A 24493-nucleotide genomic window follows, 5' to 3' on the forward strand; every position below is an offset into this window, starting at 1 on the left:
TAAAACTAAGTGAGCAATTATTTGCAAAAGGCAAAACAACTTAAAATGTCCACAGATGGAGGAATGGATTAAGAAAATGTGGTATGCATCTGCCGTTAAATACAGTTTGAAAAAGGACAAAGAATCCAGCACGTCATGTTACAAGAACCGTGAAGACATGTTAAGTGAAATAAGCCAGATGCAAAGGACTGGGTATTATAGAACTGCACTTATATACGGTAACTAAAGTAGCCAGATTCATAGAGACATGCCGTAGGATGGTGGTAGATAGGGGATGGCAGGGATAGGAAGTTAGTATCTGATAGGTTCACAGTTTCAGCTTGAGATGATGACAAAGTTCTGGAGAAGTAAATACGCCTATTGCCAATGCCATTGTACACTTATGTGACTAAAAGGATGAATTTTATGTTACATGTATTTACTACCAAAAAAGTAAATGGGGAGCTCAGCAGTTCAAGCACCTGCCACAAATGGGTGAGGCCTGGAATTCAGATCCCTGAACCCAGGTGAATGCTGAATGGGCATGAAAACTCACCTGTAACTCCAGATCTTGGGAGATAGAGACAGGGCATCCCCTGAGACCAGCTGTATCAGTGAGCTCTGGATTCAACTGAGTGACCCTGCCTCAATGAATAAGGTGGAGAGAGAGGAAGACTCCCCAGGTCAACCTTATATCTCCATACTCGAGCACACATGCACCCACACACCTGTGTGCCCACACACATGGGAATGCATACACATACGCCATTCATTAATTAATGAACACATAAAAGCACATGCATGTTCACAACAGCCAAAGGTCAAAACAACTCAAATTCCCATGAAGCGATGAATGGACGAACAAAAGTGATATATCATCAGTGGAAGCTGCTGTAACCGTAACAAAGAATGTGGGGTGTCTCTTGCTATGACATGGACAAATGTTGAAAGCATTAAGCTAAGTGGGAAAGGATCACATATTGTGCGATCCCATTCACACAAAACATACAGAATAGCCAAAACCACAGGGACTGAGAGTCGCTTTGTGATTGCCTAGGACTAGGCAGAGGATGAGAATGGTGGGTAGCAAGTGGAGGGAAGGAAAGAACAGGAAGTGACATACTGGGCATATAGTGGGAAGTGACTTATAGAGGTACTGAAAGTTTTCATGGAATTAGCTAGTGTTGATGGTTGTACAATTCAATGAATATACTAAAAACCACGAATTGTGCCCAGTGTGGTGTAAACCCTCTTACATGATTCCACACTCAGGAGGCTGAGGCAGGAGGATCATAAATTTGAGGCTAGCCCAGGCTATACAGAGAGATCCTATCACAAAGTTTTAAGAACACTAAATTTTACACCTTAAAGAAGAGTGAATATTCCCAATTGTGCTGTGCACATTTGTGATCTCAGAACTTGGGAGGCAGACACAAGAGGATTAGGACTTCAAGACTACCCTTGGCTGCATAGTGAATTTGAGGTCAGCCTGGGCCATGTGAGACCATTTTTTAAAAAATATTTTATTTATTATTTTTATGTGTATGCGTGTATTGCCTGTGTGTAGGTAAGTGCACCTGTGTAATGGAATGCCTACGGAACATAGAAGAGGCTGTTGAATCCCCTGGAGTTATGGACAGTTGTCAGCTGCCCTGTGGGTGTGGGACTCAAACCTGGGTCTTCTGCAAGAGCAACCAGTGTTCTTAACCGCTGAGCCATCTCTCCAGGCCGAGACCATGTTTTTCTTTTTTTAAAAAAAAGGTGATTTTCATGTTCTGTGGGTCTTACTCCAATCAAGACTTTTTATTAAAAAAGAAGATTGATGGTTTATATACCTAATTTATACATGAATCCTTAGGAATCTCCTAAGGAAACTGACAATAATACGGTTTCAACCATGTAAGGAAATCATTTCTGAATTTTCATTATTAGTAAGGAATGGGTGGGTGAGATAAGCACAGCATGTAGTCTATCACTAGGCCACTAGATGGCACCATTTCCACATATTGCGCGCCTACGCGCGCGCGCGCGCGCGCGCGCGCACACACACACACACACACACACACACAGATGGCACCATTTCCACATATTGCGCGCCTACGCGCGCGCGCGCACACACACACACACACACACACACACACACACACACTCTTCCGTCCATCTTTTTTGAGTTATTATGCAATTAGGCTTGAATAGAGAACACGATTTTCATCAATCCAATGTCTAATGTAATGTTCTGGACATGTTGTAATCCAAACTAAAGGCACATCTGGTATAATTCTCTTCAGGAGCAGCCCCACAAACATGCTGGTTTAGAGTAATATGCAAATGGGACTCAAAACCCAAGCATGGGGCTGGGGACTCCACAAGCAGGCAAATAAATCCTATGAGAGTCAATATTTCAGTGAATATAGCAAAGCAGTTGAATGTATAATTGGTTCTAATCTAGCTTTGAGATGTACCTGGATGTTTCTCAAAATGCAATATAATTAAGTCACAAGCACTCACCATAATGAGATGCCCAGAGATGGACCCCTCTACTAAAGCCCACATACTCTGAAGGCCCTGAAGAAACCAGGCCTGGGGTTTAAGGCTGTATGTCTAAACCATGTTCATCACTTAGAACCACCTCGGGAGCTTTCAGGACCACAGAGATTCCAACCCAAAGTAATTAAAAAAGCACCCCTGGAGATGGGTCCCTGCTAACTGTTTAAAGACATGGCCAAGTGGGTTGAGTCTTCAGAACCATTGATCTAAAGACAGTCAGGCTGGGAGAAAAGGTGGGAAAGCTTGCTTGTTTTGCATCCCGTCCCCTCAAGCTGTACTTGGGGAAGGGAGTGTACAGGAGTCCTTTGAGCAATGAAGAGACCCTAGCCAAAAAGGGACGGAGCCCTGCAAATCTGAATAACGCTAATGCAGATTTTGTGAGCAGATGTCATTTTCCCCCCAGAGTAAGGCTGTCTTCAAGTCTATGGAAAGAACTGGTCCTGGACTCAGGGAAGACTCTGAAGGCTGCAGGAGGAAGAAGCCATGTTGAAAAGCCTGTGCAAAGCATGGAAACTGTTAAAACTCAGGCTGGACATTAAGGGAGAGTCGCTAAAGTACAAAAATTTAGTTTAAAAAAAGAAGACTCAGACTAGGGATAGTTGATAGAGTGCTTGCCTAGCATACACAAAGTCCTATGTTTGATCTCCAGGACCACATAAAATCTTGTGTGGGGGCAATGAGATGGCTCAGTGGGTAGAGACATTTACCACCAAGTCTGACCATTTAAGTTCAATCCCCAGGACCCACATGGTGGAAGGAGAGAACTGACTCCCACCCTGCTGTCCTCTGACCTCCATGCATGACTGTGGTGCACACACACATAGCACACAAAATGGATATCCTTTAAAGGTGTGGTGGACATGCACACGTGGAAGATAGAGGCAACAGGATCAGAAGTTCAAGGTCATCTAGCTATATAGAGAGTTCAAGGCCAGCCTGGGTTACATGAGACATGAGATCCTGAGGAAGGAAGGAAGGAAGGAAGGAAGGAAGGAAGGAAGGAAGGAAGGAAGGAGAGAGAGAGAGAGAGAGAGAGAGAGAGACTCACCACTGAATTCTTTCTTGAGAAAGTACTGGAAGCTCTGTCGACCCTTGGGGTCTCGAATCAGTTCACTGAAGTTGAAGGCCCATCGTTCCACCCGCATCTTGGTTGGGATTTCCACCCTGCAAGGAGGATGCCTGGTAAATGCAGCACTCCCGTGGGAGGCAGGGACTGTGCTCAGTGGTGGCCTGGGTAGAAGTGAGAGGCATCAGCCCTCACCAACCTTCATGGAGTCCACAGCCAGAGTCTCCACCCAATCCCAATCTTGTTCCTCCCCAAACTCCTGTATAGACACGCAATCCAAGTAGCCACTTCCTAGGAAGATGCAGCCTCAGATAAATGCCCTGGAGTTCACACCCAGGACATGGCCTTCCAGAGTTGGGGGAGTACCACCTTTACCCTTAAGGGTAAAGGAGCTCAGCCTGGAAATAATCCACTGGTGAATCAGGCTGCCACCCCTAAGTCAGGAGAGAATTCCAGTGCTGTACTGGCAAGGGATGCTGTGGCCACAGTCACCAGCCAGGCACCTGTCACCCATCACAAACTTCCCCTTTACCCTGAACATATACGAATCTTTGCAGTAGTATTTGTCATGATAGTTAAAATGCCTTCAACATATGAATAGGTTTACATGTACTATAGTCACACATGAACAGTACTCAGCCATAACTAGAAAATAAGTAACAATCATGCCACTAGATGGATAAACTTTGGAAGTATTTCCCTAAGTGAAAAACGGCTAAAGACAAAAGATCACATACTATATGATTTCATGGAATGATCTAGAGTAGGCAAATACAGACAGACAGAAAGTAGACTGACTAGTGGTTATCTAGGGCTGGGGGCTAAGGGATAGTTGGGGGTGAGAAAGGTACAATATTTCTTTTAAAGTCAGTTGTAGTAATTTAATGTATTCCTCTTGATTTTTTGAAATATTTTATTTATTATTTTTATTTTATGTGTATGAGTGTATTGCCTGCATGTATGTGAGTGCACCTGTGTCGTTCAATGCCTATGGAGGTGAGAAGAGGGCATCAGATCCCCTGGAACTGAAGTTACAGATGGTTGTTAGCCACCATGTGGGTGCTGGGAATCGAACCCGGGCCCTCTGCAAGAGCAATCAATGCTCTTGACTGCTGAGCCATCTCTCCTGACCCTTAATGTTCTCCTCTTGTATATAAGAAACTGAATTATACACCTTAAAAGGGTAAATTGCATGCTCTATGAATTATATCTCAAAAAGAGTAAAATATTTTTTGAGACGGGGTTTCACATGCACCAAGCTGGCCTTGAACTTGCTATGTAACTAAGGATAACCTCAAACTTCTGATCCTCCTGCTCCACCTCCCAAGTGCTAGGATTACAGGCATACCACCATGCCCTGTTAATGCTGTGCTGGGGATCAATCACAGGGCTTCATGCATGATAGGCAAGCACTCTTTCAACTAAGCTAAAGCCCCATCCTCATCTACTAAAACATGAATATTTGGCTGAGGAGATGGTTCAGTGGGTAAAGCACTTGTCACAGAAGCATGACGACCAGAGGTTAGATCCCCAGAATCCAGGTAAAATCCTGGCAGACATGCCACCTGTAATCCCAGCGCTTGGTAGGCAGAGACCAAATTCCCTAGAGCAAGCCAGCAAGCTAGACTACCCAGGATTGGAGTGCTATGGGTTCAGTGATAGACCTTGCCTCAGTAAATAAATTGGAGCTCAATCAAGAAGGACACCTGACATCACCTTTAGGTCTACACATTCACACACATGTACATGTGCCCTTATAGACCCAAACACACGCAAATATGCACACATGCATACATGTATATGACACATAAACATGCACATTAAAAAATAAAGCAATTTTTAAAAAGGCCAACATTTCAAATACATACAATTTGGCATTTAAATCCCAGAACTGGGTATCATCTGTTATCCAAGGATTGCTGGGGAGACAGCCTGACATGATGGCATCGTTGGATGAGAACTGCTCACTGTACTTAACAATCCTGAAAAGCAAATGGAAAAGGGTTTCCTAGAAGCTCAACACCAGGAAACCAAATCAACACATAGGTTGATGGACCAGCTTGCTTTGCTTTCTGGTACCAGCTTAGTTACATGCTTCTTACTGCCTTCTTAGGGGAATGTCCTAATAGCTCCTATGATTGACAGGTGTTTGGTAAGACCTGTCCTATTTAACTTGAGAAACAGAACACCATCTCCCAATCCAGTCCGCTGTTGATTCTCTGTCCCCAGTTCAAAAAATGCCATCTTCACATTTCATCAGGAGATTTTACCATCCGAAGCCTGTTTGGTTTGCCTGTGACTTGGCTCCCATCTCGGAACCTCCAAGTTGCCACAGACTAGCTAAGATTGCTAGCCCCATTGGATTCCACCTCTGACAGGATAATGCATGGGTTGGAAGCTTAAACTTGCTATTCAAACTCTTTGCCCTAATTGCGGTATGAACTCCAAATCTGAGATAGACGACAAATACAAGTTTCTCCAAGTAAGTAGTTACCTGAAAAAGAGGCAGAGCCTATATCCACATGTGAGGAAGGACCACAGGTACCTGCCACAGCCAATGACATGTTTTCAGGGGAGATGACATTTTTTACAAAGTAGGAATTTGGGTGGATATAAAAGATTTTTGAAGATTTTTTTTTTTATAAGAACCTGACCACTAACCTTACCGGAAGCAAGACACTAGACAAAACATACTTCTTCAGTCTCTTCAGTTGATCTACCATAACCTGTCATGTTTTACTTAAAATAGACATTTTCTTGACTACCCATTGCTCATGCTTTAGCAAGACCAAGAAACCAGAAACATACCCTCCAAGGGACACTGAAGACTTCACTGTGGACCTCATTAAGGCTTGTTGGTAATACATGATCTGGAAGAGAGATGGTTGTTAGATGTCTGTAATAGTTAATAGTGTCAACTTGACAGGATCTAGAATCACCTAGATGACAAACCTCTGGACATGCCCGTGAGGAAGTTTCTAGATTGGGTTAATTGCAGTGGGAAGACCCACCCTAAATGTGAGAAGCACCACTCCATGGACTGAATTAAAAAAAGAGCCAGCTGAGCATCAGCATTTATCTCTCTCTGCTTCCTGACTGGATTCAATGTGACCAACAGCCTCATGCTCCTGCCACAATGACTTCTCCACCATGATGGACCGTGTCTCCTAAAACCGTGATCCAGAAGAAACCCTTCCTTCCTTAAGTTTCTTTTGTCAGGTATTTTTATCACAGCAATGAGAAAAGTAACATATAATGTCCAACTCTCCACTCTTAAATACCACTAACACTGACATCACACATCATGGATTCAAGACCAGAGGCCATTTATTCATAACAACAGTGAATTCTATTCCTTCACGCCAGACCTCAGAACCAACAGGGCTCAGACCCACACCTCAAACTCCAAGTAAGTGGCCTCCTTAACCCATCATTTGTGGTCTTGGGAAAGGCAAAAGTTAATAAAAAGTATCCTAAAGAGCATTGAACTGAGATATAGGACTAGATCCTTGGGTTTTCCTTACATGCCCCTTGCTGACAGAGTTGTCCTCACTATGGGGACATCTTCAGTCTTCTTGGTTCTGCATCTTGAGCAGATGTAAGCCATGCCTCTCCTCAACCACCTTCCTCCCCATCCAGATAGCCTTCAACACATTTGCCTCAATGGCCAAAGCTTCCCAAGGCACTATCCTAGGTCCTGGATAGATCTGCAAAGCAGGCAGCTTGTCACCCTGGATAGATTCCAAATGGTACTGAACTTGTAAGAGCAAGGCACAGGCTGAAGATGTGGGCACTGTAGACTTCACTCCCACAGTCCTCTGTGGCCATCCCTCACATGCGTGACTTCAAGGGACACTTCCTTCACATCTTAAGATTCAGCATCTGCCCTATTCAAGCTTTTCAAACGATCCTTTGTCATTCTGTGCTGTCCATTAATTTGGAAACAAATGTTTGAACACTAAACACGTTTTTCATTCTGTTACTGAGTGCACAGCATAAAGCCAAAGTACATATAATTTCTTAGAGGATTTTGAAATCAAGCTTCGCTGGAGCTGGGAGACTAATTACCTCTTTTCTGACAGCAGTGATTGTTTGTTTCTGTAAAACAAAGAAGCAAAACCATTAAACCGATGCCATTAAATCATTACAGTTCAAATGCCCATTTGAAAAATAAAATCACTTGCCCATGAGAAAACTCCTCATCTTTTGAGACCTCAAAGGTAGAATTCCCCCATCTCTCCCACTTCCACCCTGCTCCCTGAAACCACTGGAAAAAAATCAGCAAAGATTGGTGGCTAGGGAAAGAATATAATTTACTCTTATAGCTTTATACTACTTCCTAAGAATAAGTGAAAATTAAAGACGAAGCTTGGGGTTGTCCGTGATCTACCAGAATGTCACCAGAACCACCGGACAAGTAGGAGATAAGAGAGTCCTGGGCTGGCAAGACGACTCAACAGGCAAAGTACCTGATGACCTGAGTCTGCTCCCTGGAACCCATGTAAAAGTGAAAGGAGAAAACATTGACAAAGTTGTGCCCCGACCTCCACATATGTGTCAATAATAATAATAAATGGGGGCTGGAGAAATGGCTCAGCAGCTAAGAGCACTGACTGCTCTTGCAGAGGACCCAGGTTTGATTCCCAGCACCCACATAGCAGCTAGAACCGTCCTTAACTCCAGTTCCAGGGGAATCCGAAGCCCTCTTCTGACCTCCGCAGCATTGCACTACACGGGTGCACTCACATACATGCAGGCAATACACTCATACACATAAAATAAAAATAATAAATAAAATATTTTTAAAAATAATTTTAATGAAGGGAAACCACCTCACACTAACATACAGAAGGGTGACCATGATGGAGAAACCAGGATGGCCCTTCAAGTGTCCTTATTTCTTTTATCACCACAAAAAGTTTGAATGGATTGTGAGATTCATTCTCAGGTGTTAGTAACAACATGACTGACATCACACATTCCAAACAAAACAAAAAAAACACACAATTTAAAAAGCAGCATCTACCACCAGTCCCAGAGTTAAACTACAATGTGGAGAGATCATATTGGGCCCCATCTCCTCCTGGAAACTACCAAAGCAAGTTCAAGTTCATGCTAGGGATCAGCTTTCCAAGTTAAGACAGAGATCCACCTCCAACCGAAATACATAGATCTGCAATCGGGTTTTCTTGGTGTCAGTTTTCTGCCCTATCCAGTTCTTTAAGGTTGAGCATTGTGAGAATTCTGGTCTCTGTTTCTCTAGATTTGGTTGTGTCTGAAGGTTTCTTGGTGCTGATACAGTCTTCAAGGGGAGCCTCATAATTCCTGACTGCCTAATATCCATGCTGCTGAATTAAACCAAATCCTCACCAGGAATAGTATCAGGAGTATGAAGACTCTGTCACCACTTAGCCACAGCAAAATAACCACTGGGCCATTGACCCAAGGTCACACGAACCCAGGGGACCCAATGTGGAATGTCATGTACTCGCCTCCCCTCTTTGATTCCTCCTGGGTAGCATTTTGCCTTATTGGATTGCTTTGGGATACTTTATTTTCATGGGAAATCTATTTCCTAGAATGGAGAGGTAGGTAAAGTTTTCTCAAGTGGGATTCCCACATCTGACCTCCTCCTTCATAGGCTCCTCACAATTTTTAATTATATTTTATCTGTGTAACTCTTTACCATGCATCTGTCACCATCAAAGCACCATCAAAGGCAAGAAGACTGTGCCATGTCACCCCCTTTTGAATCATGCCTGATTCAGGGTAGATCTTAACAAGTATCAAATCAGTGACAACTTTGGTGTGCTTAGAGGCTTGGAAAGTTGAAGGCTTTTGCTAAGCTTAATAGAATACCTTCCACTTAACAATTTGAAAACACTTACCAAACAATCTAGATGTCTTGGCAACCACACATACCAGTGGCTCCTATTCTCTTTCAACATGAGGCTTTATTTTAAAAGGCATGCATTTTGGGTAGAAAAGGACCCAAGGGCCAGAGTGGACCCATTCAAATCTAATATAATCATATCCTTCTGTTAAAGTTTTGCTGAAGTGGATTATTAAGATAGTGTCTAATAATCAAAGACCTTTGCTCAATGGGGAAGCTGGACTCTTACTACATAACTACTCCTTAACAAATGCTGCAAAGTAATTTATACTTCTTTGAGCTTTTATAAAGAAAGCTTAAAAGAGGAAGATTTTATTACACTGATTTTCTGTTGAAGAAACCAAGGCTCTGGAAGGTTGTAGGTATGAATCCTTTCTTAACATCTTCTGGTCAGTCATTGGCTAAGCCATGATTCAAACCCAGGTCTGCTCTATACAAAGCCAAGGAATGAATAGTGAAACACAGAAAAACATCAAATCTGCTACCTCTCTCCACCTCACCTTCTCCCTTTACTATGTCCTTCCTCTGCCCTGAGCTAGGAAAGCTCAAAATGGACTGACTATCCAGCCGTTTAATTTATAATTAAAATGAAGAGAACGAGAGCCCCAACCGTGGGATGAAGCATAAACACAGAAAACACACTTTAATCACACTAATGATGAGAAATCCAATCCAGAGCTGGTTCTTTGCTCAGCAGCTAGTATCTTAGTACTTAGTATCTTATCTTAGCATCTTCAGTACCCTGGGTCCACATCAAACTTCCTATCAACCAATGCCCTGGGCCCAGGGCTCCTCTGTGGACAAACACAGAAGGAAGGCGAGGGATTGTGGCCCCCTGATGTTTTCTGAGCCCCACAGGGAACTATTCTTGGAAGTGACAGGGGCACACACACATTTCAGTCCTATCTCTGGTGGTCGTCCTTTCGCTTAATACTTTTGTTTCTAAGGCCGCTGAGTCTTGAGAGTTTTCATATATATATTTCATTCACTTTCCTTTATGGCCCTTTCAGAATCCTGCCTCTGGAGTAGCTTCTTATCTGTCTTTTGGTTTCCAGAATCATCAGTAGTTTTGGGGGGGGTCCAGCCTCTGATACACACTCGAGTATGAGTTAAGGACTGGTCACTCCAAATGATGGGACTGCCAGTGCTTTAGACGGCAGATTTTGGACATTTACACATACACTATGAAACATCTTGGAGATGGGACCAAGTCTATGCACAAATCCATTTGTGTCTCATCTAACCCTTCCACACATAGGCTGAGTGTAATTTTATAGGATATTTTCAATAATCTGTGCATAAAGCAGTCATTTTTTTTATTTTTTATTTATTTATTTTGTGTGTGTGTGTGTGTGTGTGTGTGTCATGTATGTAAGTGCACCTCTGTCGTGCAATGACTACAGAGGTCAGGAATGGTACATGTATGCCAGTGCCTGTAGAGACCAGAAGAGGACGTCTGACTGCCTGGAATTGGAGTTATAGGTGGTTGTGAACTGCCTGATGTGAGTCCTGGGAACCAAACTCAAGTTCCTCTGGAAAAGTAATAAGTACTCTTAATAGCTCAGCTGTCTCTCAAGAGACATGTTTTCTGTTTTTGATGTTTTCTGTTTTTGAGACAGGGTCTCACTATGTAGCCCTGGTTGGCCTGAAACTTGCTACTTAGACCAGGATGGCCTCTAACTCACAAAGGTCCATCTCCCTCTGCCTCCAGAGTGCTGGGATTAGAGACCTGTACCACCCTACCTGGCCAAAACAAAGTTTTGTGATGTAAACCTTTCTACTTGTGGCACCATGTTGGTGCTCCAAGTTGTAGACTGGGAGAATTCTGGGTCAGGGAGACACAGCATGTGATAGGATTCTGCTGAATCTGGAGGCATCCACACCTCTGTCTTGGCTGTCTATATGAACCATTTTTGTTTTTGTTTTGTTTTTTTCACCAATACTTGACCATGGGATCAGTTGCTTCCAGAGTGACACACATATATGTCCTGTGTGCATAATGGGATGTGTGTATAATGAAATGTGTGCATAATGAGGCAGTGTCAGGAAAGAGTTCTAGGCTTTTCTAAAAGGCAGAGATCTGTGAACTGAGGAATAGTTTGGGGAAAAGTATGGGTTTTGGGCCCAGACGAAAGTTAAAATCCTGATTCTACATGCTATTGACTATGTGACCTTGGACAAGTGATTTGACATCTCAACCTCTGGAGTGTTATTTATAAAAACAAAATGGGGCTGGGTGTGGTGGTGCACGCCTTTAATCCCAGCACTTGGGAGGCAGAGACAGGCAGATCTCTGTGAGTTCAAGGCCAGTCTGGTCCACATAGTGAGTTCCAAGACAGTTGGGGCTACAGGGAGACCCTGTCTCAAAAAGACCAAAAACAACAAAATAAAATGGGGATTAAATGGGATAAGGTACACAGGCAACTGGCATGTTGTGGAAACTCAATACATAACCACCATCAATTAGTGTTAATATACAGCTGTTAAAGCATGGCACGTGCAGAGTACGGTATTAGCCCTCAATACAAGATGAACTACCGCACCAAGCCACATCAGGGCATGTTTATTCTAACAGACATTATCACTGTTTATCTGAAATTCAAACTTAACTGGAAATCATGTGTGTTTATTTGCTAAATCTTGCAAGCCTACTATCAATATTGTCATCACTTAGCCAAAAGGTCATAGAAACATCATGTTAAAGTGAATTTATTAAAAATATACACACCCACACACAACTCTATGCAGTTCAGAGAAAACCACCTGGTGATAAAATAGGAAGAAGCAATTTTTTTTAACCCCAGAATTCACGCACGCGTGTCTGCTTCTCTCTCAAAGGCTGGCTGTCCTAGAGCAAAGTCACTTCTTTATTCCCACTGAGTGATGCCCTTTTCCACACTAAGAATGTTCTGTCTGAAGAATCTTTGACTGCCCTACATTCCTGGAATTCTAACAACTTAACAACTTGTTACCTTTCTCTTTCAGGATTTCTCAAATAGGGACACATCTAGACTTATTTATACATCTCTGTAGCCCTTGGAGACTGAAGACAATTGTCACCTGCAAGAGGGATCAGGGTGAAGCCTGAGAAGCCCTGGGGTCCCTGCCAGACAGCAGAGAGGGAGCCAGAGAAAGGACAGGGAAGGAGCTTGGGATGGGCGGCCAGGCCTGAGTTGTCACAGAAATAGAGGTAGGGCTAAAGGCTAGGGGGTGGGAGTAGGGGTGGTCGGGGCAACGGACCATGAGGACCCAGGGCCAGTAGAAACTGATGTTAGTGCAACGCAAACAGGAAAGGAAATAGCGGGCTGCTGTCCAAGGAGGCAGGATGTGAGGCTGTGACCATGGAAGCAGAGACCTGTTCTACTAGGTACTTCCTAAGCAGCAGTGGTGGGATTACTCAGTTTGAAAGGCTCAGTGTAAAATGAAAGTGCCTGACAAAGCCAGTAAGAACTTCTGTGTGTGTGTGTGTGTGTGTGTGTGTGTGTGTGTGCACATGTATGTGGAGGTCAGAGGTCAACTCTGGTGTTGTTCCTCAGGTGCTGCTGTCCACCTTGTTTTTCAAGACGGGGTCTCTCCCTTGGTCTGGAGCTTGCCAAGTAGGCTAGGCTGGCTGGCCAGTGAGCCCCAGGGAAGCCTCTCGTCTCTTCCTCACCAGTACTGGGATTCTAAGCACACACCACCAAGCACACCCAGATTTTTCACATGGGTTCTAGGGATTGAACTCGGGTGCTCATGTGTGCAAAGCAGGGCTATCTCCCCAGCCCCACAGCTAAGGACTTTAAGACAGCAATAGAGCATTAAATCAAGGTCATTTGGAGAGTGGAACCTTGGGTGCTAGTACCAGGCACCCCTCTATACCTGTGGGCAGCCCTGCTTACAGGATTTGGGCCTGGAAGGTGGAAGGAGGGATGCTAAGCTATAAACTGGAAAAATACAAATGGTAAAACCTGTGGGGCCTCTCCCTCTCCTCGCGGGTCGTTGGCCACCAGTCCACGAGGACAAGGGGAGCAGAAGCGATGAGCGGGGTCAGGACGGCCAGTGAGCACTGACGGAAGAAAGCCCTTCCGGGGAGGCAGGTTCAACGATGCAAACAGCTCCAAACTCAGGGATTCAGTGAAACAGCTCCGTTTATTCAGTGGGAGAACTAGGGAAAATATAGTGTGGAGGCAGTAGCCAAAGCCTCAGCTGATAGGTGCTCATAGTATACTTTATTTACATGTGGCAGTGGGCTCCTATCGTCCGACTACCAGGCAATGCCTGAATATCATATAGAAAAAACCTGGGGGTAGTTTTCACTCCAGGTAACTATGCCAAAGGTCATGTTCCAAATAAGGTCAGGCATCCATGCTTGGTGGCACTTTCCAGGTAAGCCAGGAAGAGAGCAGGAGGCCCCCTGCTGAAAAGGGGAGTCCTTCCATTTGGTGCCGAGCCCCTTAGAGCTATCAGGACATGGAGGACTACAACCCTAACAGCAGGGTTTCCCAACAAAAACCTAGCTGGGCCACCTTTGCCAAAGGGCTAAATCTCTCTGTTTTGGTTTTGCCATATGAGAAATGAAACTGATGCTATCTCAAGACTTTAATGAGCTTAATAAAATCCAACAGAGCTTGTGAAAGCCACATGATGGACATCAGAGACCAGCAGGCAGTGGGCTCTGGTGGCGGCTGGAGAGGTTCCCAGCCAGGCTTCACTATGTCTGGGCTGTGTGTCCGTGCATGAGTTCTCACTCTCCCTTTGGGTCTGCTTCCTTTACTAGGGGACAGGGATGGTCTCAGAATTCTGTTCCTCCTTCAGCACCTGTGAGTCTCTGAGCCAGGACTAGATGAGGAGCACTTAGCTCCATGCCTCACACAAGCCATCAGTGCACATCAGAGTCACACTGCCCAGCTACCATCAGACAGGGAATAACAGGAAGAAAGCAGTCTCTGTTAACAGGAGCACACGGGTATTACTCACTAATGACTGAACTCATTGAGCTTAGCAGCGTACAGCATCTAATTTCCTAGAGTCATATTTCTTTTTCTCAAAGACCTATGTGCCCACCTGCATGATCTGTGCTGTTCCTACAACTAGAGGCAGAGAGACTGAAATTGCCTCTCCTCTCGCTCCCCCACCATACCTCCCTTCCAGTGGAGAAGCAGGGGAAGGTGTAAGAATAGAGGAGAAACTGGCTATTAAGTTGAGTGCCCCCAAAATGGGGTCAGAAGTCTATAAGAACATGAGAGCACAAGGGGGAGCACTACCTGGGGGAAGAAGAGGATCAGTAAGAGAGGGTTAGGGAGATGGGAAAGTAGTGGGGGAGGAGATGAATAAGAACAAAGTGTAGTGGTCCATATGTATGAAAACGCCATCTTGAAACCCACTGCTTGGCATGCTAACTTTAAAAGTTGATTTAAAATAAGTAAACTGAATAATAGAAGAGATATAATTAAAAAGTAAGACCTCATAAATAATCTCCCTCACAATGCAGGGACCTAAAATTATAACAACAACAGCTACTGCTCTTAGAATATCTCACATATTGTACTAGACACTTCTATAAATAATCCTGCTTAATCTTCTTAAAAAGTCCTGTTGGACACATGTCACAGATGAGGAAAGTGAAGTTTTTAAGTGGCTCAGGAGCTCTTCCATGCTCACATGGGGAGGAGTGGTACTGCTCCATCCTAGGTCTTAGCTCTTTGCCTAGCTGTCTTTCATCACTGTGACAGTGTGATCCAGTCATGAGTAGCACTGGATGGCAGTACAGCCCCTCTACTGTGGTCAAGGGGATGAAGAAGTGTCAGCCTGGAGCACATCAGGGCTCACAGCCAGACCACTGTCCAGTCTCTTTACCCGTGCTCCCCTTGCAGGTCCAAATGCCCTTTGGTGGTAGTGGGACACACACACACACACACGCACACACACGCACGCACACACACACACACACACACACACACACACACACACACACCCTTGGATTTCTGTATGTCCTCAAGGTATGGGAACTGAGAAAGGACACATATCCTAGGCCTGACTCCCAGCCTAGGCCAGGTCCCCCAAAGGCTGGGCAGTCTTACCAACCAATGGCCATCTGCCCGAGGGGGCCAGTTACCCAAGGCCCTGGACACCTGTCAATCTAGCAGCCTCTGTTCTCATGCTCGATGGGCTTTTGGCCTTCATTTACAGAAAACAGATAGAATTTACTTATTCTCAGAAATAAACTTGCTCTTCAACTCTGGCACTGTGAGTTCTCTGAAGTGAGACAAATATCAAACCTCTGCCTTCTTAAGGCTTCCTGGAAGATGCTCCAAGTTCTTGGTGACCCTCTCCTCTGAGAGTAGGACAAGAGGGAAATAGGGGCACCTGGTCATGGGAAATGTTGCCATAGTACATGGCCCCAATCCCAGCTCCTCCCTGCACAGGAGATCTGATGGGTGCTGGACTGCCAGGGGTGTGGGGGGCGGCTTGAATCCTGTTTCTTCTTACTGCTCCACAATAGCCAGTGTGCAGACACACACACAGGGAAAAGAGAGCTGATGAGAGAGAAAGAGAGAGAGAAAGTACTCAGCTGAGGAGGCACAGCCCATGCTCTGCATCACCCCCAGTCTTCCCTCTACTTCCCTGCTCAGAGCATGCCCAGCAGCTGGTACAACCAGGCTTTGAAAGCTGGAAGGCACGGCTCCTTCCCTTCTGGGTGGCCAGGAAGCATGAAAACTCTTCCTCCGTGAGGACGGGCACTGGCCCACCCTACACTCTTCAGAAGTTATATCAACCACACTTAGGACAGAGCAGCACAGCTCCATGGCCACCTTCCTGACTTTGCTGAAGGGAAAGTCCTGGTCTCACCTCCCCACACCCCACATACACATGGCCGAGTCTCAATCAGTCCCACCACCTACCCACGTCAGAGTCGGTGACGTGCTTTCTACCTCCACCTCCCCCTTCTCCACAGGAGAGGTTTCCAGAGCAGTGCATTATCCATTTAAAAAAAAAAAAATCTCTCCCACCCGGGTTCTGTATTTTACTCCATGATTCTGTCTCCATGGCAACCAAGCCTACAAGGCCTTGGCAGTGATCTGCTATCTTAACAAGAAAACACAGAAGAGGCTGCTGGGAGATGGCAGCTGACACAGGTTGATGTGCCCTAAATGTATCAAAGGAAGGGTCATTTTGGACAAGGGCGCCAATGATTTCTGGGGATGCTCTCAAAGACCCTCTCCACACATCCTATGGTTTCCTTACCAGCTCACTGCCCTTTTCTCTTCCCCTTGGCATGACCATCTTCCTCCCTTCCTAGCACACCCCTCCCTCTAGGTCCCCACTTATGCTTTGAGGCCAAGCTTTAACAATGACACACATGGTTCATAATGTTCATTGGATTTTCAAAGGGGAAGTGACTCAGAAAATATTGAAAACCAGTCATCTAGATGCCATCTGGCCTGCCCTGCACGCTTTATCCTCTCTGACTGTGACCTCTCTTTACCCAGGACCCTGGCCAGGGTGTCCTCTTCCCCTGACCCTGATACCAACGAGGCAGCCACGGTGCTCCCTTCAGTCTCCAAGGAGCGACAGCATTGCCCCAACAGACACAGACATGTGGATACCTTCTGAGCCTCGGAACCTGGCCCAGGCCCTGCTGAGAATGCAGCAGACATACCTACCTGGTTTACCTTAACTTCGTTTGGATTGGTCACACGGTCCAGGCCATAGTCCAGCACGTTGTTCATTCCCGGCTGAATGGAAGAAAAACAATACAAGGGTCTCTAATTTCTGATCAATTCGGGGTCTTGGCCAAACCGCCAATTGTGAAATCAAGCTGAGGACTTGTGGTCTAGCTCATGAGGACATAAGAGGGTGTGTAAACCCTGCAGGTAAGCTAGGGATCTTTCCAAGGGCTATAGGTCTGTCATCACAACTCCTCGGCACTCAATACAGTGGGACAAAAAGATGGGCAGATGGGTTGGTGGGTGGGATGGGCCATAGATGGACAGATGAATGACATCTCCAGTACCATAGCATGATGGATGGATGGATGGATGGATGGATGGATGGATGGATGGATGGATAACATTGAAGTTAAATAAGAATTCACTGGGATTAATACAAGGGACTCCTAGCTCCTCCTACAGGTCTCCTTTAGCAGTTGCTACTTTAGTCTGGGTTAGGAGTAACCAAGCAGCGCTTCAGTCAGGCACCACCAGGCTCCAGCCCTGATTCTCCGCTTCCCAGCTGTGCTAAAGACCTTAGCAAGTGCCTCTCTCCCTATTCACTAGCCTGGCCACCTGGGAAGCAAAGACAATGCCTCCTACCTGGCAGGTATTTCCGGGATTTAGCAAGATGGGGTTTGGCATTGTCAGCAGAGGGTAGTGACCACTGAACAACAGGATGGATTCATTTTAAGGTCTTACAGGTAAAGACGCCAGCAAACCTGGGTCAGCAATCTGTCAGTTTCCCTTTCCACTGGGCAGCCCAACCACACAGCCTCTCTCGTCTACTTCTGACCAACAATTGAAGTCTTTCATTTCCTGCTGTTCAGGAAAATGTCAGCACATGTTATTAATGAGCTGATTTCACCGAAGCAGAGGGATGGAACACAGCTGGCCCCCTTTCCATCAGATTCAGTCAAGAGCATTGAGAATGTTTTCAGTTCAGAAGTAGGGCTGCTAGATTAAAAACTATGACATCCACTTCATGTCAGATAAATAGCAAATAATTTCTATTCCAACATTTTGGGGTGGAGAGTTGTTTGGGTGTTTTGTTTTATTTTGTTCAGACAGTCTTTATGATGGAGTTGGTTCTGAATTCAAAGTGTAGAATTGGTTGTAGAACTCACAATTCCCCTGCCTCAGTTTCCCAAGTGATGAGATTATAGGCTTATGTCACCATGTTCAGCTCTAAGAGTCACTGATTATATATTTATACTAAAAAGTATGGAATGGATTTGATAGAAAATAGATTCAGATATAAACTATTTTATACAAAATATTTGCTGTTGGGGCCAGAGAAATGGCTGAGTGGGTAAAAGCACTTATCATACAAACCTGACAACCTGAGTTCATACTCAGAATACATATAAGAAGTCAGATGGTGTGGTGCCTGTATGTAATCCCAGCACTCCCACAGTGAGATGGGAGACAGAGATGGGAGAATCAGCCAGAGACTAACGGGACAGCTAACCTGAAGTTCCCAGCACAGTAAAAGAAACAACCAGAGAGATCCTACCTCAAGCAAGCTAGAAGGTGAGAACCAACTTCTGAAAAGCTGTTCTCTGACCACCACACGCCTGTTATGGCAAATGTACCTCTGTGTGTACACGCACACACAATTTCAAATATATATTTTTTGTTCATCTGTAACTCAAATTTAACTAGATATCTTGTCTTCAACTTGCTAAATATGACATCCCAGCTCAGTAAACTATCATAGATGCAAATAAGGGGAAAGGGGGGATAGAGGAAGTGTGAGACGTTGGCCTGGGAAACGGAGCTACCATCCTCACCCTAACATTACCTGTGGACCTTGATCAGCAAGTTCTTCCGAGGTAAGTCCTATGAGCTGGACACTACGCTGAGTCCTGGGGAGCTGGCAAGTGTGATAACAAGCCTCCTCCTTGCTCTTGAGGCACTCCTCAACCCAGAAGGTGTAGGGAAGCATTTCTAGTCTTGGGGAGGAGGCAGCCCCTTAGCAGTCACAGAAAGGTAGATGGCAGTTACAAGTGCCATGAAGAGATGATACAGAGAACCAAGCCAGCCTTCTGGGAAGATTGAGATCTCTAGACTAATGCCTTTGCCTAAAGCGCATGCCAGGAATTTCCCCTACAACTGCTCCAGAGAAACACCTGCACCAGCATAGCCAAGGATGGACTTCACATGACACACACACGTACACACTCATACTTACACACACCTGCATGTCTTCTCACACATGCACACTCACATGTCCATACATACACTCTCTCACACATTTACTCACACTCTTTACCCACGCACATACCCATGCATACACAGAGCCCACTCTAACATGACCTACAACCAGGATCCAGCTCCTCCTGCAGGCACTTGCTGCCTCAGCAGCTCAGTGGGGTCATGTGCTCCCAGGCCTGAGCTGGCTGCTTAGCTATTCCTTTGAATTGGCCCCACATGCTGCAGAAATTCAGTGGCCCAGGGCTCAACAGTATATACCTACACAGTTAAAATCAGCCTGGAGACCACCTCAGCTGCCTAGACCCAATGGGCTTGGACTGTCAGACCCAGAGCCACCTCCAGGCTTTATTGTTCTGCCAGCCTTCCCCCACCCCCATCCACACACACACCAGCCCTAGGCAACAACCAGACACTTTCCTCTGTCTGTGCCCCCCTTACCTTGGCCACTCTGTGGGCAGCAGCCCCTTAAGCCTCAGTGAAGAAACGATACTCCTAACCTGTCCTGTCCAAACTCTTCCAGGGGGCTGTGTGTCAGCCTCTACAAGTTTGAGAGGCTCTCAGGCTCACTCACTCATCCACCCATCCATCCATCCAGCCATCCAGCCAGCCAGCCAGCCAGCAGTAGTCTTTAACCTACTGCAGTGATCACCAGAGCTACAATTGACACAAGTTCTGTCTCATAAGTAACTCAACCGAAGATTACCCAGAGCTGTCAGTGCACAGGAAATAAGGGCAACTGACATTCCCCTGCGGTGTGCTGCCAACAGATGCCTTCTGCTCTGGTGTCCCCACATAGGAAGCCCTCCAGAGATGTGTGAGCTGTGTGCTTCCTCTCCTTCAACCAGAGGAGCTGTGAGCACCAGACTATGATGCTCCAGATACATTCCCTGGGCATAAACAAAAGAAGTCACTTACTGCACATCTGGAAACTCATTGTGAGGGAAGGACCTCCTTTCCTTAAATACCTCTTCTTGAGGGAGTGACGGGCAGGAATTGGCATACCGGGGTGGCATCAGAGGGGGAAGCCCTCTCCTAATCATTCCTATCCACTTCTAATTCTCTCCTCCACTGGTCCCCACTCTTTTCCCTAAAGCATCAGACCCTTCTGATGCATGGAACAGAGAGGATAAACAAAACACTCTATTGTTTTATAAACAGAATGAAACAAAGGAAGAGAGGAAGAGAAATGAGGCTTGGGGAGACTGAAGTTGAGAGGTTAGAGGAGTCTGCTCTAAGTACATCTTGGCTTGAATGTCATTCCCACAGAGACACGTTTCCTGATACCTGGTCTGATGCAGGATTCCTTTCTCCCACAAGTTTGCATGGCATTCTGTGCATTATTATATTTTTGCATATGGTTTTAGTTGTTCCTCCTCTAGACCACAGTACACCCCTTGAGGTCACGAACCATGTCTATCGTGACTCATAAGCCAAATATCCCCATTTCTTCGTTGCCTAGAGCACATCTAACAAAATCGATATCCAGAAATGCATGTTGACTTTTTTATTACAGTCAGAATATATGAAGTGTTTCATATTGTATTATGTTATAACACTATATGGCAGACTGTCTTTCTGGATTAATGACAGCTTTTGAAAATATCATTTTAATAGCTTTACAATATCCCACCATGTTGGATAGATCTTAAATTATTTTTGCCAATCCCCACTGTAGGGCAGCTAGCCCAACCTCAGCAAGATATGGACAGCAGATACCTCCTTGGTTGGCGTCTGTGTATGTGGCTGAAACAAAGGCTGTTTAGCTTGATGCTCACTCACGTGACTACTCAATTTAGGGCATATGTGGAGAAAACAGCCTGTCCCGGGAAAGCTAGAGCTGAGAGATGGCCTACGCCCTTGGAAGACACCAAGTCACTGGTAGTGCCCAACTGGTACAGCAAAGATACGGGGAAACGTCCCCAAACAGCTCAAGAAACTGTTTCTCATCAGACTTACAATGTGGCTTGGTTGGTAGAGTGTTTACCTAGCATGTACAAAGCCCTGGGTTCCATCTCCAGCACCACATAAATTGGGCATAGTAATGCACACCTGTGATCTCAGCCCTTGGGAGGTAGAGGCAGAAGGATCAGGAGTTCAAGGTTATCCTCAGCTACATGAAGAAATAATTTCTTCCTGTGTTCATGTATACTGTTTGTATCATGCTCAGATCTGTATTTTGCTTCATTTGGGTAAAAACTGGGTAGTATTTGGGTGCCATGGTCACTCAGCTACCACTACCCACATCTGCTCTTGGCCTCTGCCAGTGATGCTCTTCCAGGTGCAGCATTCAACAGCCGTCCTTTCCCCTCTCTCCAGTTACACTAAGGTCTCATCTCTGGGAGAGGGCCGCAACCCTGCATGAGTGCAATTCAGATTCTAAGCTCATGAACCATGCAAAGGATACCTTACGCAATCCCAGTTTTGCCATCAAACAGATGTGGATTCACAGTTAATCCTGAACAGGCTGAACTGTCTGCACCTTGATGCCTCCATCTGAGCAATGGGGTGATAATACTCCCTACTTCACAGCACCATTGTGAGATGGGAAGGAAGCAATCCACACCAAGAACTTCATGGGTGCACAGAGTAGGGGCTTCACAGATGCACACAGTGGGGACTTCAGAGGTGCACAAAATAGGGACTCAATAATGTCTAGCTGAAATTATTTGCCCGACGCTCCTTTCTTGGACAAGTCAGGGCCCAATAAGGGTTTCACAGATTAAGAAATAGACAAATGTGGGCTTGGGGAGATGGCTCAATGGTTAAGGCACCTCCTGCACAAGCTTGAGGGAGGACTGGAGTTCAGATCCCCAGAGTCCACATAAATGCTGAAAGGGTGTGGTGGCCGCCTGAAATTCAACCCTGGAAGGCAGAGACAGAGGATCCCAGAGCAAAACTAGCTATATCAGTGAGTTCCAGGTTTGACTTAGAGACCCTGCCTTAACGAACAAGGTAAGAGAGCAACTGAAGATGATTTCCCAATATCAACCTCAGGCCTCCACATGCACAAGTACCCACATATACACATGTGCCTACACACACGCAAACATGCACTCACAAACACACCCCACATAAAAATATTTGAAAAAGAAAAAACAAAGAAGCAGGCAAATGAACAAGTGAACAGATAATCTGGTAATTGTGGCCATGTCACACTCTACAACAGGTGTCCACAGTGAGTTCACAGAGTGCTTGTTCAACATCCACAGAGCCAAACGTTTGGCTTGCTGTGGCTGGCTTTTTTCCCACTGCCCTGATGGTTTGTTTGGGTCTCCTAAAGACAGTCTGGCAGTCTGTGTGCTCCAGAGCTCCCCAGGCTTGTCAGACAGATTGCTCTACTCCAGGCAGAGATGCTCCTTGAAAGAACACCGTCTTCCCTGCACAGGCCAGAGAGAGGTGAAGAATATTCGAGCAGTCAGGGAAAGCAGGCCCCAGATGCAGTCTCACCTCACCCTTGATGCCAGCTGGATTTCTACTGATGGGAGCAATAATGAGGGAGACCAGATAGGAAGAGTAGTTGTGTGCCCTAGGCATTTTCATACTGCTCCTACTCTACCAAAGCTTCCCTCTGAATACAGGTACTGCATGTTACCAAAGGAGCCAGGCATGTTTGAACACAGATGTTTGTATCTATAGAGCAGAGCAGCAGTGACTCGGGAGACTGCAAGCACACTGAAACCCAGGAAGACATCTGGTGACATTGTCATGAGAGGCAAAAGGGCACAGGGACCAGGAAATCTGTCTGTGTAGTCGGCTACATAGGTTCAGATCCACCAGCACATATTAGCTGTCCAACTGTCGGCAAATTAGCAATATCCCTGAGCCTCAGTCTGTTTATCAGTAAAAGGTGGATAATAACCCCACACAGGGCTGCAAAGAGTGAACAAAAGCGTGGACACAGGTTGCTTAGCACACTGTGAGTTCTCTACTCGCTTGCTATGATAATGTCAATAGTGACAATGACAAGGATGGTGGTGATGATGATGGTGGTGATGACAATGATAGTGGTGATGATGATGATGGTGATGGTGATGATAATGGTGATAGTGATGGTGGTGGTGATGGCAGTGATGATGGTGATGGTGATAGTGATGGTGATGGTGATGATGGTGGTGGTGATGGCAGTGATGATGGTGATGGTGATAGTGATGGTGATGGTGATGATGGTGGTGGTGATGGTGATGGTGGTGGTGATGATGATGGTGATGATGGTGGTGATGATGATGGTGATGGTGATACTGATGGTGGTGATGATGGTGGTGGTGATGTGGTGTGGTACTGATGGTGATAATGGCGGTGATGATGGTGATGGTGATAGTGATGGTGATGGTGATGATGGTGGTGGTGATGGTGATGGTGGTGGTGATGATGATGGTGATGATGGTGGTAATGATGGTGATGATGGTGGTGATGATGGTGATGGTGATGATAGTGATGGTGATAGTGATGGTGGTGGTGATGGCGGTGATGATGGTGATGGTGATAGTGATGGTGATGATGGTGGTGGTGATGGTGATGGTGGTGGTGATGATGATGATGATGGTGATGATGGTGGTAATGATGGTGATGATGGTGGTGATGGTGATACTGATGGTGGTGATGATGGTGGTGGTGATGATGGTGATGGTGATAGTGATGGTGGTGGTGATGATGATGGTGATGGTGATACTGATGGTGGTGATGATGGTGGTGGTGATGATAGTGATGGTGATGATGGTGGTGGTGATGGTGGTGATGATGATGATGGTGGTGATGGTGATGATGATGGTGATAATGGTGATGATGATGGTGGTGATGATGGTGATGGTGATGGTGATGATGATGGGGATGGTGATGATGATGGTGATGATGATGGTAGTGAGAGTGGTGGTGATGATGGTGGTGGTGGTGATGACAGTGGTTCTGCTGGACAGCTTTAGTTGTCACTGACACACCTGGGTTGAGGGAGCCTCAACTGGGGAATTGCTTCCGTTGGACTGGCCTGTGGCCATGTCTGAAGGGCATCTTCTTGATTGTTGAGTGATGTGGGAGGGCCCAGCCCACTGTGGGTGGTGCCACCCCTGGGAAGGTGGGCCTGTGTTGCATAAGAAAGCAGGCTGAGCA

General features: G+C 45.7%; 1 protein-coding gene across 2 annotated transcripts in view; it reads right to left on the reverse strand.

The window, feature by feature from the left end:
- Rgs9 (regulator of G protein signaling 9) overlaps positions 1-24493 on the reverse strand; it is a 78758-nt gene that overhangs the window by 24798 nt on the left and 29467 nt on the right. For both annotated transcript variants that reach the window (XM_008843206.3, XM_029568408.1), the window contains 5 exons: positions 17138-17200; positions 7661-7690; positions 6401-6462; positions 5461-5574; positions 3575-3690 (listed from right to left, as the gene is read on the reverse strand). In XM_008843206.3, coding sequence (XP_008841428.1) covers positions 3575-3690; positions 5461-5574; positions 6401-6462; positions 7661-7690; positions 17138-17200 — 385 coding nt within the window. The remainder of the gene's footprint in view (positions 1-3574; positions 3691-5460; positions 5575-6400; positions 6463-7660; positions 7691-17137; positions 17201-24493) is intronic.

This window comes from Nannospalax galili, unplaced genomic scaffold (genome assembly GCF_000622305.1).
Source record: "Nannospalax galili isolate Female #2095 unplaced genomic scaffold, S.galili_v1.0 scaffold781, whole genome shotgun sequence".
Lineage (NCBI taxonomy): Eukaryota > Metazoa > Chordata > Mammalia > Rodentia > Spalacidae > Nannospalax > Nannospalax galili.